The sequence below is a fragment of the Pantherophis guttatus genome, chromosome 13 (genome assembly GCF_059756535.1).
Source record: "Pantherophis guttatus breed Tessera chromosome 13, ASM5975653v1, whole genome shotgun sequence".
In the NCBI taxonomy this organism is placed as follows: domain Eukaryota; kingdom Metazoa; phylum Chordata; class Lepidosauria; order Squamata; family Colubridae; genus Pantherophis; species Pantherophis guttatus.
In genome coordinates, this window is record NC_142075.1 from 16,646,351 (window position 1) to 16,659,836 (window position 13,486).

Below are 13,486 nucleotides of genomic sequence, written 5' to 3' on the forward strand. Positions count from 1 at the left end.
GAGTTTGTATCTATTGTGTGCCCGTGTATTGTTGTGGTTGAAGCTGAAGTAGTCATTGACAGGTAGGACGTTGTAGCAGACAATTTTGTGTGCTACGCTTAGGTCAGACTGTAGTCGGTGTAGTTCTAGGTTGTCCAAGCCCAAAATTTTGAGCCTGGTGGCATAAGGGATTCTATTGTGAGCAGAGGAGTGGAGGACTCTTCTCGTGAAATAGCTCTGGACTCGTTCAATTGTATTAATTTAAGAAAAAAAAAGCATTTCAAACCCGAGCTACAAATATTCTGCTTTATTGGTGTGTTAAAAATCACAGGAAGAAGATCCATTTGATTACGAAGAAGGGATCATATTGAACTGTTTTAATCCTCCCAGCTCAGATTTAACTTTCCCCATATTAAAAAAAAAGTTAACACCTCCTGAGAAAAAGATTCTCAATGTGCCCCGCCCTTGTCATTTGCATCCCTTTATATACTGTTGTTGTTGTTAGTTATGAAGTTGTGTCCGACCCATCACAACCCCATGGACAATGTTCCTCCAGGCCTTCCTGTCCTCTACCATCCTCTGGAGTCCATTAAAGCTCACACCGATTGCTTCAGTGACTCCATTCAGCCACCTCGTTCTCTGCCGTCCCCTTCTTCTTTTGCCCTCCATCGTTCCCAGCATTAGGCTCTTCTCCAGTGAGCCCTTCCTTCTCATTAGGTGGCCAAAGTATTTGAGTTCCATCTTCAGGATCTGGCCTCATAAAGAGCGGTCAGGGTTGATCTCCTCTAGGACTGACCGGTTTGATCGCCTTGCAGTCCAAGGGACTCGCAGGAGTCTTCTCCAGCACCAGAGTTCAAAGGCCTCCATTCTTTGGCGCTCAGCCTTCCTTATGGTCCAACTTTCACAGCCATCCATTGCAACTGGGAAAACCATAGTAGCCTTGACTATACGTACTTCTGTTGGCAGGGTGATGTCTCTGCTTTATATACTAGGATTTTTTTTAAAAAAAAACTGTCACTCTTTCTCTTGAGTACTGTGTTGGCATGAATACAACCTATGATTTTGCTAAAGGATCAGTTTGCATTGACAAGACTATTTTTTGAACATATTGTATTGATTTTGAATGCTTGGGGGGAAAAAATTCTATTAAGAAACCTGTGAATGCAAAAAAAATTCTTTGAAGGTGACATCTGCCCCCACCCTCTCGGTCTTCTGAAAGTGGCTGAAATCTTGGCTCTGCCAGCTTGACCTGGGTCCCCATGAGGTCATCTACTCTGGAGGGGGTTAGCAGATCAGGAGAAGATTCCACCTTCACCTCATTGATGCTTTGGTCCTTTTTTTTAATAAGATTTTGCGTTCATTATTAATGCTTTTTTTTTTAATTTGATTTATATGCCACCCTTCTCCGGAGACTCAGGGCAGCTTACAGTGCGTTAAGCAATAGCCTTCATACTTTTGTATATTTTATACAAAGTCAGCTTATTGCCCCCACAAACTGGGTCCTCAATTTACCTACCTTAGAAAGGATGGAAGGCTGAGTCAACCTTGAGCCTGGCAAGATTTGAACTTACTTTAATTGCAGACAGCTGGTGTTAAATTACAGTGCCTTGTCTGCAGAGCTATCCAGGCTCTATCCAGTAATTCTTACTGTTGAATGTTTGCAATTTTTTTCATTGATCTATATGTGCTTTTACAGTGCTGTAAACCAGCCAGAGTCGCTGGACAGTGAAACGGGCAGCATATAAATTTAATAATGGAGATTTTAAAAATTTATTTTAAATAAAAGCATTCTTAACGTACGTGAAGTATTCAAATTGAATACTGCAGATTTTTCTGGAATAGCAGGAGGGTGTCCATCTTGAGGGCGAGCATTGATTGGCTCACTCCCAAAATGATAGGAGTGTTATTCTGTGTTTTGCAACATGATCTAACATGTCGAGAAAACGAATGCTTTGGTTACGATGTGTTTTTTTTTTTTTTCTTGCCCTCTTGAAATCCTTTCATGCAGGAATCGGGCCGTGAAACTCCATGTTCTACTCGAACATCTAGTGTGAACGGAACGGATGAGGAAAAAACCTCCCACGGGGGGCCCAGCGATGCGCAGCTAAAAATGGAAAACGACAAACTCAGGATTGCCCTTGCCCAGAGGTAAAGCAGTTTTGGAGAGTCATTCATGAACCATGGGTGACACTCGTGACAGGATTTTTATTTATTTATTTATTTATTTATCTTTGTCAAGCGTGTATAAGATAACAGATATAAGCATAAACACAATTATGAATACATTAAATGGATACGAATAAATGAGGACAGTAGGACAGAGATGGAAGGCACGCTGGTGCGCTTATGCACGTATCCCTTTCAGACCTCTTAGGAATGAGGTGAGGTCAGGGGTGAAATCCAGCAGTTTTTACAGGTTCTGGAGAACTGGTAGCGGAAATTTTGAGTAGTTCGGAGAACCGGCAAATACCATCTCTGGCTGGCCCCAGGAATGGGGAGGGAATGGGGATTTTGCAATATCCTTCCCCCAGGAGTGGGGAGGGAATGGGGATTTTGCAGTATTCTTCCCCTGCCACGCCCACCAAGCCACGCCCACCAAGCCATGCCATGCCACGCCCACCAAGCCACACCCACAAAACCGGTAGTAGAAAAATTTGAATCCCACCACTGCTTTAAACGATGATGGGTGAAGCTAAGCCATGAGATTTTTGTTGTTATTGTTGTTGGTCTGGTTTGAGTTTGGAGATGTTTTCAGCTTTGTGTGATGTCTGAGCCCAGCCAATTATGTAAAACATACAGGGGGGAAAATAACATGGCTAAAGACAGAATATCCAGGGACAATGTCTCAGTCCAACGTTAATCCACAGGGTTGACTTTTAGGAGACAAACTTCACCAAAGAAGTATCTGAGTTCCTGGAAGAAAGATGGACTATGGAACTAACTAAAAGAATGAATCAAGTAATTATCTCCTTCCATTGATGAGTAAACTACTTGATACCGTATTTCCCTGAAAATAAGACCGGGTCTTATATTAATTTTTGCTCCAAAAGACGCATTAGGGCTAATAGTTTGCCCTATATATATATTCCTATAGCGTGCGATAGGTTTCGCCATCACTGGTATAGGGTCTCCTGCTTGAGCGGGGGGTTGGACTAGATGACCTATAAGGTCCCTTCCAACTCTCTGTTAATCATGAGAGTGCCCTCTTTTAGGAAAAGAGTGTAGGAATGCAAGGAAACGAGGAACCTAACGGCCGATGTATAACACTAATTTATTTTGTTTACCCTGAAAAAAAACAACAACTGCTAATTGCACAGGTGGAATAGGGAGGGGCATTGCTCTTTTGTTACTTTTGAAAAAAAACAAAATCACAATTAAGCTTTGCCAACGAATTTCAAGGGTGCCTATGTGTGTTTTCTCGTCTTCAGTACCTCCAATGTGAAGAAATGGGAAATGGAACTGCAGACATTAAGGGAGAGCAACGCCAGGCTCACGACAGCTCTCCAGGAATCGGCGGCCAGCATAGAACACTGGAAAAAGCAGTTTTCCATTAGCAAAGACGAAAACGACCAGCTGCAGAGTAAGGTACGGGATGCCACAAAGGAAAGCATCCAGGGGTGAAATGCTCCCGGTTCGCACCGGATCGCCCGATCCGGTAGCGATGGAGGCGGGTGGTTCGGAGAACCGGTAGCAAAAATCCCTCCCCCCCCATTGCCCAGCTGAGCCGCGCAATCATCAGAGGCTTTATTTTTATTTTAAAAAGCATTTTTTCTACACCCTCTTCGCCCAAAGAGGTTATAGAAAAAATGTTTTTAAAAGGAAAAAAAGAAAAAGCCTCTGCCGATCAGACAAATCAGCTGGGATCGTCAGAGGCTTTAAAAAAAAAGAAAAAGCCTCTGCCGATCAGACAAATCAGCTGGGATCGTCAGAGGCTTTAAAAGCATTTTTTTTCACCCGAAGAGGTTGTAAAAAAATGGTTTTAAAAGTTAAAAAAAAATGGCCACGCCCACTCAGCCATATTACCCCACCACCACCAAGCCACGCCCACAGAACCGGTAGTAACAAAATTTACATTTCACCACTGAAAGCATCTGTTTTTGCTATTTATTGCTAAGATCCTCATTAAATCTCATTAAAGAGCTTAAAACTCTTTAAAGATGGAGGTTGCTTTTCTTAAGGTGTCCATCAAAATTGGAGGGGTAATGATAATTTTTTTCATTAGTAATAGCAATAGCATTTAGACTTTACTTTCTGCTCAGCACTCTCTGAGCAAACGTCAGCATTTTGACCCAGTGGCGAAATGTAAAATTTGTTACTACCGGTTCTGTGGCCGTGGCTTGGGAGGGGGGGCAGGTAATGTGACTGGGTGGGCATGGCGAATAGGTTGTAAAAAAAATGCCTTTAAAAGTAAAAAAAAAAAAAAGGCTCTGACGATCACAGCTGTGGTGCGCGATCGTCAGAGTCTTTTTTTTTTTACCTTTTAAAAGCAGGAAGTAACGACATCCGGGTGAGTAGGCGGAGCCTCATGCTGCCATCGCTACAGGTTCTTCAAACTACCTGCCACAATTGCTACCGGATTGCCCAATCCGGTCCGAACCGGGAGCATTTCACCCCTGTCTTGACCAGTGGTGGGTTCTAAATTTTTTTACTACCGGTTCAGTGGGCGTGGCTTATTTTGTGGGCGTGGTTTGATGGTCATGTGACAAGCAATTCTTTAGGATTTAGCAGAGGTACTGGTCCACCAGGCTTTTAACTGCTTGCAGAGCCGTACCGGTCTACCCATTTGTTTTTGGAGCGCACTGGTCTACCACCACACTGCCTTTTACCGCTGATCAGCTGTAGGGCGGCCCTTTGAAACGCCGCGGCATGAGTTTAAACAGTATTTTGCCGCTCTGCCACCACCGAGAGCATCGGAAACCACTTTCAGGCAACTTGGCCTCAATTGCCAATCTACCACCACCGAGCGGTTTACAAGGAGCGGATCGGTTCTAACCGATCAGTTGGGAGTCTTCTTGGCTTCTCAATTTAAAGCTACGGTGTCTTGTTTTTTTTTTTCCTCTTCTTTGTCAAGTGAGCCCTGATTTTTTCCTTCTAGCTGATCAGCTGGGACTCGGGAGGCAGCGAATAGATTGGGGGCGGGGCCAGGCAGAGGTGGTATTTACCGGTTCTCCGAACTACTCAAAATTTCCACTACCGGTTCGCAAGAACCGGGAGAACCGGTAGCCACCCACCACTGGCCTTGACCCCAACAATCTGGCTCCTCATTTTATCGATCTCGGAAGACTGGAAGGCTGAGTCAACCTTGAGCGGGTCAGGATTCAACTCCAGACTGCGGGCAGAGTTTGTCTGCAATACTGCATTCTAACCCCTGCGCCACCAGGGCTCATTATAAGAAGGGATGATAGTTTTTATAGTTAATGTCGCACGCCATGTTCTCAAAAATCCATCCGAGAGTCCTACTTCAAGGCCAAAGTTAAAGAGGCTATGCGTTTTCTTTCTTTAAGATCGCGGAATTGGAAGAACAGTGCAACGAAATCGATAAGGAACGTGACCGGAACGCACAGCTTAGCAGGCGTCTTCAGGATCTGGAAACGGAACTTCAGGATAAGGAGTTGGTAAGTAAAGCTATGAATGGAAGGAAACAGCTATTAGAGTTGTACGCTTGGTCAAAATGAATCTTTGGAAAAGTAGAGATGCAAAGGTAAGATTTGTTGGGGAAGAATTACTGTATTGGGTCATTCCAGTGGATGGTTTCAATTTTTTTTACTACCGATTCTTTGGGTGTGGCTTGGTGGGTGTGGCTTGGCTTGAGGGGTGTGGCTTGGTGGGCGTGGCAGGGGTAGGATACTGTAAAATCTCCATTCCCTCCCCACTCCAGGGGAAGGTTACTGCAAAATCCCCATTTCCTCCTGATCAGCTGGGACTCAGGGGCAGAGAATAGATGGGGGCGGGGCCAGTCAGACCGAACTACTCAAAATTTCCGCTACCGGTTCTCCAAAACTGGTCAGAACCTGTTGAAACCCATCTCTGGGTCATTCTCATTCAGGCATTTATTCCCTCATATCTGCTTGGCTTTGTCTTCAGAAGCTCATAATAGATATATTTGCTCTCCCAGTTTTATCCCCAAATCAACCACTCTGTAAGGTAGCTTTGGTTAAGAGAGTGAATGACTGACTCATAGGCTTTCAGCGAGAGACAGAGGGTGGGGGAGAGGAGGGAAGGAGGGAGGGAGAGACAGAAAGAAAAAGAAAGAAAGAAAAGGAAAGAAAGAAAGAAAGAAGAAACAAAGAAAGAAAGAAAGAAAGAAAAAAGAAAGAAAGAAAGAAAGAAAGAAAGAAAGAAAGAAAGAAAGAAAGAAAGAAAGAAAGAAAGAAAGAAAGAAAGAAAGAAAGAAAGAAAGAAAGAAAGAAAGGCTTTGGTTATACAGGTAGTCCTTGAGTTACAGTATGATGGTCGCTTAATGACTGTTTGAAATTATGATGAATCTTCCTAGGGGTAGCAATAGCACTTAGACTTATATACCACTTCACAGTACTTTACAGCCCCCTCTCTAAGCTGTTTACAGAGCCAGCATATTACCCCCAGTAATCTGGGTCTTCATTTTACCGACCTCGGAAGGATGGAAGGCTGAGTCAACCTTGAGCCAGTCAAAATCGAACTGCTGGCATTTGGCAGTCAGCAGAAGTAGCCTGCGGTACTGCATTCCAGCCACTGCACCACCACGACTCATAGTTACAACCTGGATTTGAAGTTCTGCTGGTCACCCTCCTGTAGGAGATGACCAGGCTGTGCCTGAGGGTGGGGTCAAACACACCATCAGTCTGGAGCCCCTTTTGCCCCCAAAAGAGACTTACGTCCAGCTTCCCTTGAAGTCCGTTGACTCTTATCTGGCACCAATTTGCCTTGACCATTAGCAACTCAGATTCTTGTTTCTAGATAGCATGGAATAAGCCCACATTGCTTTTCAACTCTATCCTGGCTTCTTGTGCCTGACACCTCCCCTCCCCACATGACCACACTTCAGGCCACATTTATGTCCTGCAGTCACGTGTCCACGTCTTATGACGGTTTCACCAAAACCCATCTCTTTACTTCCGCAAAATCGGCTCAGAACGAACCATTGGTCTGCTTAATGGCCACAGCAAAAGAGGTCATAAAATTGGCTTGGTTACAGCCATCATGAGTCACGGCCATAATTCAATAATACCTCTACTGTATTATATCTTTTAAACATTATGGCTGTAGACTTCTTTTTTTTAAAGTAATGAGAAGAAGCTGAATGCTATTCTACCATAATAGTAAGTTTTAGAAGACGAGAAAGAAGATTTCTGGCGTTTGAAGTCAGCAGATTAATTTTCTGAGCCAGTTTTGACTGCAGCAGGAGATTAATCAGGTTAACTCCAGGTGTTCCCATACAGGATCGGCTAAGTGGGCCCTTTTTTAAAGCTTTCTTAATAATGGTAAATTGCAGGAAACTGTAGTTAAGACACAGCAGACATGAGGAAGAGAACATGTGAAAGCTTGAAGACGGGGAGCTGGAGATATAATGCCCTCCGGATATTTCCGAACTACTCTTCCCAGCATGCCTCATTATTAGCCATGCTGGAGTGACAGACAGGAGTTATTTGAGGACACTCTTGAACTACAGTTCCTTATTTTCCTCTTCCTTATCCTTTCCAATTTTCCCAACAGACATGCTGCAGGGATTGCAAATTTACCGGAAAACATTACAAATGTAATAGTTCCTGATGCGTTATGTCATAATAAAAGGCATTAATTATACAATAACTACATATAAAAGCCATTATCTCAGCATAATGGAACGTGGTCTTTGGGCAACAGTTCTGCATCTCTTCCAGACTCAAAACCAGGATTTTTTCTCTTTTAATGCCGTCGTTAGAAAGGACCGAGCTTTTCGCCAAAGAATCTCTCCTACATTTTGCCCTTTGTGTTTTGGGTTAAATCGAGCTGCTGAAAACAAGCGTGTGTAACCAGGAGCGTGCTAGGCTTTGGTGCACTGTTGTTTTTCACAACGCTGGCCTCTTTCAAAGAACTCCCGATACAGGTAGTCCTCGACTTACAACAGTTTTCGTTTAGCGCCGTTCCAACTTACAACGGCACTGAAAAAAGTGACTTAGGACCATTTTTTATACTTATATGACCTTTGCAGCATCCCCGTGATTAAAATTCAGACGCTTGGCCACTGACTCGTATTTATGACTGTTGCAGCGTCCCCGGGGGTCACGTGATCTCTTTTTGCGACTTTCTGACAATTAAAGTCCATGGGGAAGCCTGATTCACTTAACAACCAGGTTACTGACTTAACAACGGCAATGATTCATTTAACAACCGTGGCAAGAAAGGGGCACAAAAAATCACTTGACAAATGTTTCACTTAGCAACAGAAATGTTGGGCTTAGTTGCGGTCGTAAGGCGAGGACTACCTGTATACAGAATCAGTTCAGACGAATAGAGGTTGATGCCCAGTTTCAAACACCTTCTGCCAATAAGCTTCAAAGGAAAAAAAAAAAACAGCCAAGCCTTTTTCACCCAGCCTTCTCCATGGCTAAAAGCACTCATCCTAATATTTTGTAACTTTCCAGACTCGTGAATGTGACAAGCTGCCTTTTCATTTGTTGGCGAAGGTTTGCCCTGCGTTTGCTTCTCAGGCAGCGCCCTGCCATTAGCAAGCCCCAGCGAGTGCCAGACAGAAAGCTAATTTTGCCTTTGCAAGACAAACCCAGCGTGTGAATTCCCCTCAGAAAGTGTGACAGAAAGAAATTCCCCTCAGAAAGGAGCACATTGGAAACCTGCACTTTAGAAGATAAGATGAGATGAGATGAGAAGATAGTTAAGATAAGATAAGATAAGATAAGATAAGATAAGATAAGATAAGATAAGATAAGATAAGATAAGATAAGATGGTAAGGTAAGGTAAGGTAAGGTAAGGTAAGGTAAGGTAAGGTAAGGTAAGGTAAGGTAAGGTAAAATAATCTTTATTATCATTTTTTATTGGCCCACATTATTCTGTTGCCTGCTCGCAAAAGAAAGTAAATATTTACCCAGTAAACATATATACCTACCTACCTACCTACCTACCTACCTACCTACATACATACATACATACATACATATATATATATATGTAGGTCTTTGGTTATTCGGGTTTTCTCCCGCGTAAAATTGGAGGTGTCTTGGCAACGTTTCGACGAAGTCTCATTCGTCATCATGACGAATGAGACTTCATCGAAACGTTGCCAAGACACCTCCAATTTTACGTGGGAGAAAACCCGAATAACCAAAGACCTACATACAAACACCCGCGAAAACCTCAGAAAATATATATATATATATACACACACACACGTTTTCTTTTCTTTTCGTAGGCCTTTATGTGTATTTCTCTTTAGCCAGGTTCTTCCTACGTAAACCAAGATTTTTATACAGCCCTAGTTCAGTGAAATCCCAATCCACTAGTTTCTAGGCTTTTTTCCCCCCAGTAGCCAGCAAGCACCCTGCTCTCCTTAGTCTCCCAATGGGCAGCAGGGAGCTTGCTGGCTGCTGGGGAAAAAAAGCCTAGAAACTAGTGGATTGGGATTTCACTGAACTAGGGCTGTATAAAAATCTTGATTTACGTAGGAAGAACCTGGCTAAAGAGAAATACATACATATATATATATGTTTTTCCTCTAGCCAGGTTTTTCCTACGTAACCAAGGTTTTTCTGCTGCCCTAGCTCAGTGGAATCCCAATCCACTCGATTCTGGGCTTTTTTCTTTCTGGCAGCCAGCAAGTTCTTGCTGCCAGGTGAGAGACTTATATAGATCTATTTCTGGCTCGTTAGCCATCATCAGTAAGCCACACCCACATCTCATGTATCCTCCTTGTAAAGGTACAATATCTATTTTCTTACTTCTGTGGGTGTGGCTTGGTGGGCGTGGCAGGGGAAGGATATTGCAAAATCTCCATTCCCACCCCACTCCAGGGGAAGGATACTGCAAAATTCTAGTCTCACTTTACTCATCAACTGACCAGTCCCTCTCTCTCTCAACCCAACCCACCTCACAGGATTGTTGCATGGAGAAAATAGGAGGAGGAATGTATGTTGGAGATATTAGCTGCCTTGAGTTGCTTATAAAAATAATAAAGGCAGGATATAAATAAATAAAAAGAGTATTCTCCAGCCATTTAAAATGCTATCTTCTATCTTGCAGTTATAATGCACTTTATTCCCCTATCCCAGGGGTCAACAACCATAAACTCTCAAAGAGCCATTTGGATCAGTTTCAATGACGCATGAAATTAAGCGTTCTGTTTTCTTCTGAAACTTTTCTTTTCTTGGATTTATCCATGGTTCGCCTACCGGGGGTCGAAAAGCTCAATAAATTGCATGCCGGCGGGTGTCGCACATTGGCGGTTGTGATGTATATTTTGAGTGACAGGGAGCCGCAGCAGAGGGATAAAAGAGCCACATGCGGCTCCAGAGCCACAGGTTGCTGATCCCTGCCTTATCAGCTAGTTGGCGCTATCCACTTGGCTGGTGCTGATTTTGCTATTTTTTGGGAAAGAGCTTCTCTGGAGCCAGTCCATCCAAAACATTGGCAATGGAACAACTTTTTAATGAAATCCCTTCCCCAACCATTCTAGGTTTTTTTTCCCCAAGATATTGCCTTGAAAGCTAAGAATCACCCTATTTTCTAGCTAAAACCTTTATTTGCAGTGGATGTTGCTATTTTAATACATTATCTTCCCCCACGTCGCCCAAGGGTAACACAACATTTTAATGTATAAATATATCTGTATATTTGGACTATTTATTAAAGCAGAAGGTATCATTAAATGTTGAAATTATTGCTAAGTTTGCAGTAAAGCACAGCAAGAAGACATGTTTTCCCCTTAAGTTAATATTTTAATGATTCATTTCCTTTGACAGCGGAAAGTTCCCCGAGCACTCAGGTGCTAATGCTTTCTTCTAATGTCTTAAATATATATTTAAGAAGGTGGGAAGGTGAGGATGTATGTGATTATAATTTCATGGCATGCATATTTCTCCAGGAATTGGAAGATCTACGGAAACAGGGTGAAATTATACCTCAGCTCATGACAGAATGTGAAACGGTTTCTCAGAAATTGCAGGTATGAATAGTTATTAGTCTTTGGTAAAACATTTTGTGGTTTAAATAAAAGATTGCTTCAAATCTACAGGCAATGTCTTTTTCTTACAGGCAGGAGACAGGGCCAACGGGTGTGATTCATTCTGATATAAGTTAGGAGAATTAAATAGATTCTCAGAGAAGCCAAAGATTGAGAATAGGTAGCCCTCTAGGCTGAGAACTCAACTCCCATCATCCCCCCCCCCATTAGCCCTACTGGTTGTGGCTGATGGTAGTTGCCTGTCATTCAGCAATATCTTTAGAGGGTTACAGATTCCTCATCTCTACAGATTCCTCATCTCTATAAGAAGGTTTAATTGTAATATGTTCATCTTGTTTACACATTTAAACTATTCTTCCCATGTATGATTTGAAAATATTCTTCCCATTCTTGAATGGAAATCATACCAACCACTAAAGTCACAAGGCAATAAGGCTGTGGTATTTAATCACCAGTGGCATTTGTAGGTCAGCGGTCCAAACCCAATGCCCGCTAATTCCATTTTCAAACAGGTAATGAGATTTTGTTTTTTCTTTGAAGAGGTTTCACTTCTTACATACATGATAATTTTTTAGGATCTAAATGCCATCTATAAAACATTTTATAAAAATTTTCTCTTAAGTTTTGTGCTTGTGTAAATTTCACATTTCTAATCCAAATCTTTTCCCAAGTCTCCATCATTACTGGCTCTTGAAACTTTTGTGCCCATTTAATCATACAGTCTTTAACCAATTCCGTCTCAGAATCTATTTCCAATAAAACATTATATAACCTTTTAATATGCATTTGTTTTTGATCTCTAATTTGTTTTACCAAATTCTCCTCATTTTGCACAAAGCCAGTTTTTTGATCTTCCTTCCATCTAGCTTGAAGTTGACCATACTGAAACCATGTATAAATTATACCTTCTTCTCTCAGTATATCTAAAGATTTCAAATACATTACCCCCCTTTCCATAATAAGAAGCTCTTTATAGGTAATCACCTCCTGTTTTTGTTCTATACTTATGTTAGAGGTTTCACTTCTTCAGTTCCGACTGAATGGGGGAGAATGGAAGGATTTAAATTCCTTGAAGTCATCTTTCTAAGAGTCGTTGAGGCTACTTGGAGGTTCATCTATGCCCTCAGGGTCACCTAAATAACGAACAGGGTTCCCAGGGTGCGCATGCGCAGAGTGGCCAGGAGAAGGGAACAGCTAAGAAACAAGGGTCGACTCAGGAGTAAAGCCACAAGTGGACGGCGAATTGCCCCTCCCATAGGGAATAAAGAGGAGCGAAAGGGGAGTGGAGTTTGCAGGAGACAATTAGTTCGCTTAATTGGTTCATGACTCTCAAGAGATTCCTTGCCAAGTGTTGAAGATATAAACTTGGCAGCTCTCCAAGCCAGATAAGGTCTGTGATTGTAAATTCTCCCTTGAAAGACTTTGCTGGATATGAATGAAAGGAATTCACAGTAACTTAATTAAAAGGGAATTTTGTCGGGACAAGGAGTCTGCTTGGTGCTTTTTGGGGAAGCCTAAGTCAGAACACCGTTCTTCAAACTAACTTTCTGTTTTGCAGGCGGCTGAGAAAAGGAATAAAGACCTGGAAGAGAAAGTCCGAGCTTTACGGACGGAAGTAGAAGAGAGCAAACACCGGCAGAATAACTTGAAGATGGAGTTACAAACTTTTTTAGATGTACTCGACGGAAAGATAGATGAATTGCAGGATTTTCGGCAAGGACTCTCGAAACTGGGTGTCGACAATTAAGGGGACAGCCATTTTTCCCCACCCCCAAAATATTTGGTGTGTATGTGTGTGTGTGTGTGTGTACTTGTTCTAAACCTAGGTATATGTTTCTACAAAACGTGAAAAGATGGTTGTTCTTCCTTAAACAATGTGATTTGTACATAGAGGCTAAAGATTTTTTTTCCCCACTTCTTTTTTTTTTTCCCGTTCTAAACTTTTCTCCTTGCTTCTTCCTTCCTTTCTTTAAGAAAGAGGTGACAGTTTTTTTTAAAATCTTACTGCTCTAGCCCATTCTGGGTTTATATAAACAAATGGGGGTGGGGGTGGGAATTCTCTTATCTCAGGAGATCTGAACCTCAGTTTACCTTAACGTAAAGTTGCAGTTGCAGTAGGCGTTGTAATGGAGATTTTGATTTAAGGCCTGCTGCACCTGTAGAATGGAGACATTTTTCCAAAATGCTCAGCTGCTGTTGATTTATGCCTCGTTTTATAGTGCAGACACAGGGGAAGATGGAACAGAGATTTTAGGAGCAACTATAGAGTAGCAACTCTTCAGAGCCTTAAGGAACAAATGAGAAAAGCCACATTCAAAAGTCCGTATTGCAACATCTTTCTTCTCTTCCTCTTC

At 42.3% G+C, this 13,486-nt stretch overlaps 1 protein-coding gene across 2 annotated transcripts in view; it reads left to right on the forward strand.

Moving 5' to 3' along the window:
- HOMER2 (homer scaffold protein 2) overlaps positions 1 to 13,017 on the forward strand; it is a 61,804-nt gene extending 48,787 nt beyond the window's left edge. For both annotated transcript variants that reach the window (XM_060693305.2, XM_060693306.2), the window contains exons 5-9: positions 1,988 to 2,127; positions 3,408 to 3,564; positions 5,484 to 5,594; positions 11,034 to 11,114; positions 12,691 to 13,017. In XM_060693305.2, the coding sequence (XP_060549288.2) occupies positions 1,988 to 2,127; positions 3,408 to 3,564; positions 5,484 to 5,594; positions 11,034 to 11,114; positions 12,691 to 12,879 (678 nt within the window). In that variant the 3' untranslated portion in view covers positions 12,880 to 13,017. The remainder of the gene's footprint in view (positions 1 to 1,987; positions 2,128 to 3,407; positions 3,565 to 5,483; positions 5,595 to 11,033; positions 11,115 to 12,690) is intronic.
- The last annotated feature ends 469 nt before the right edge of the window (positions 13,018 to 13,486 follow it).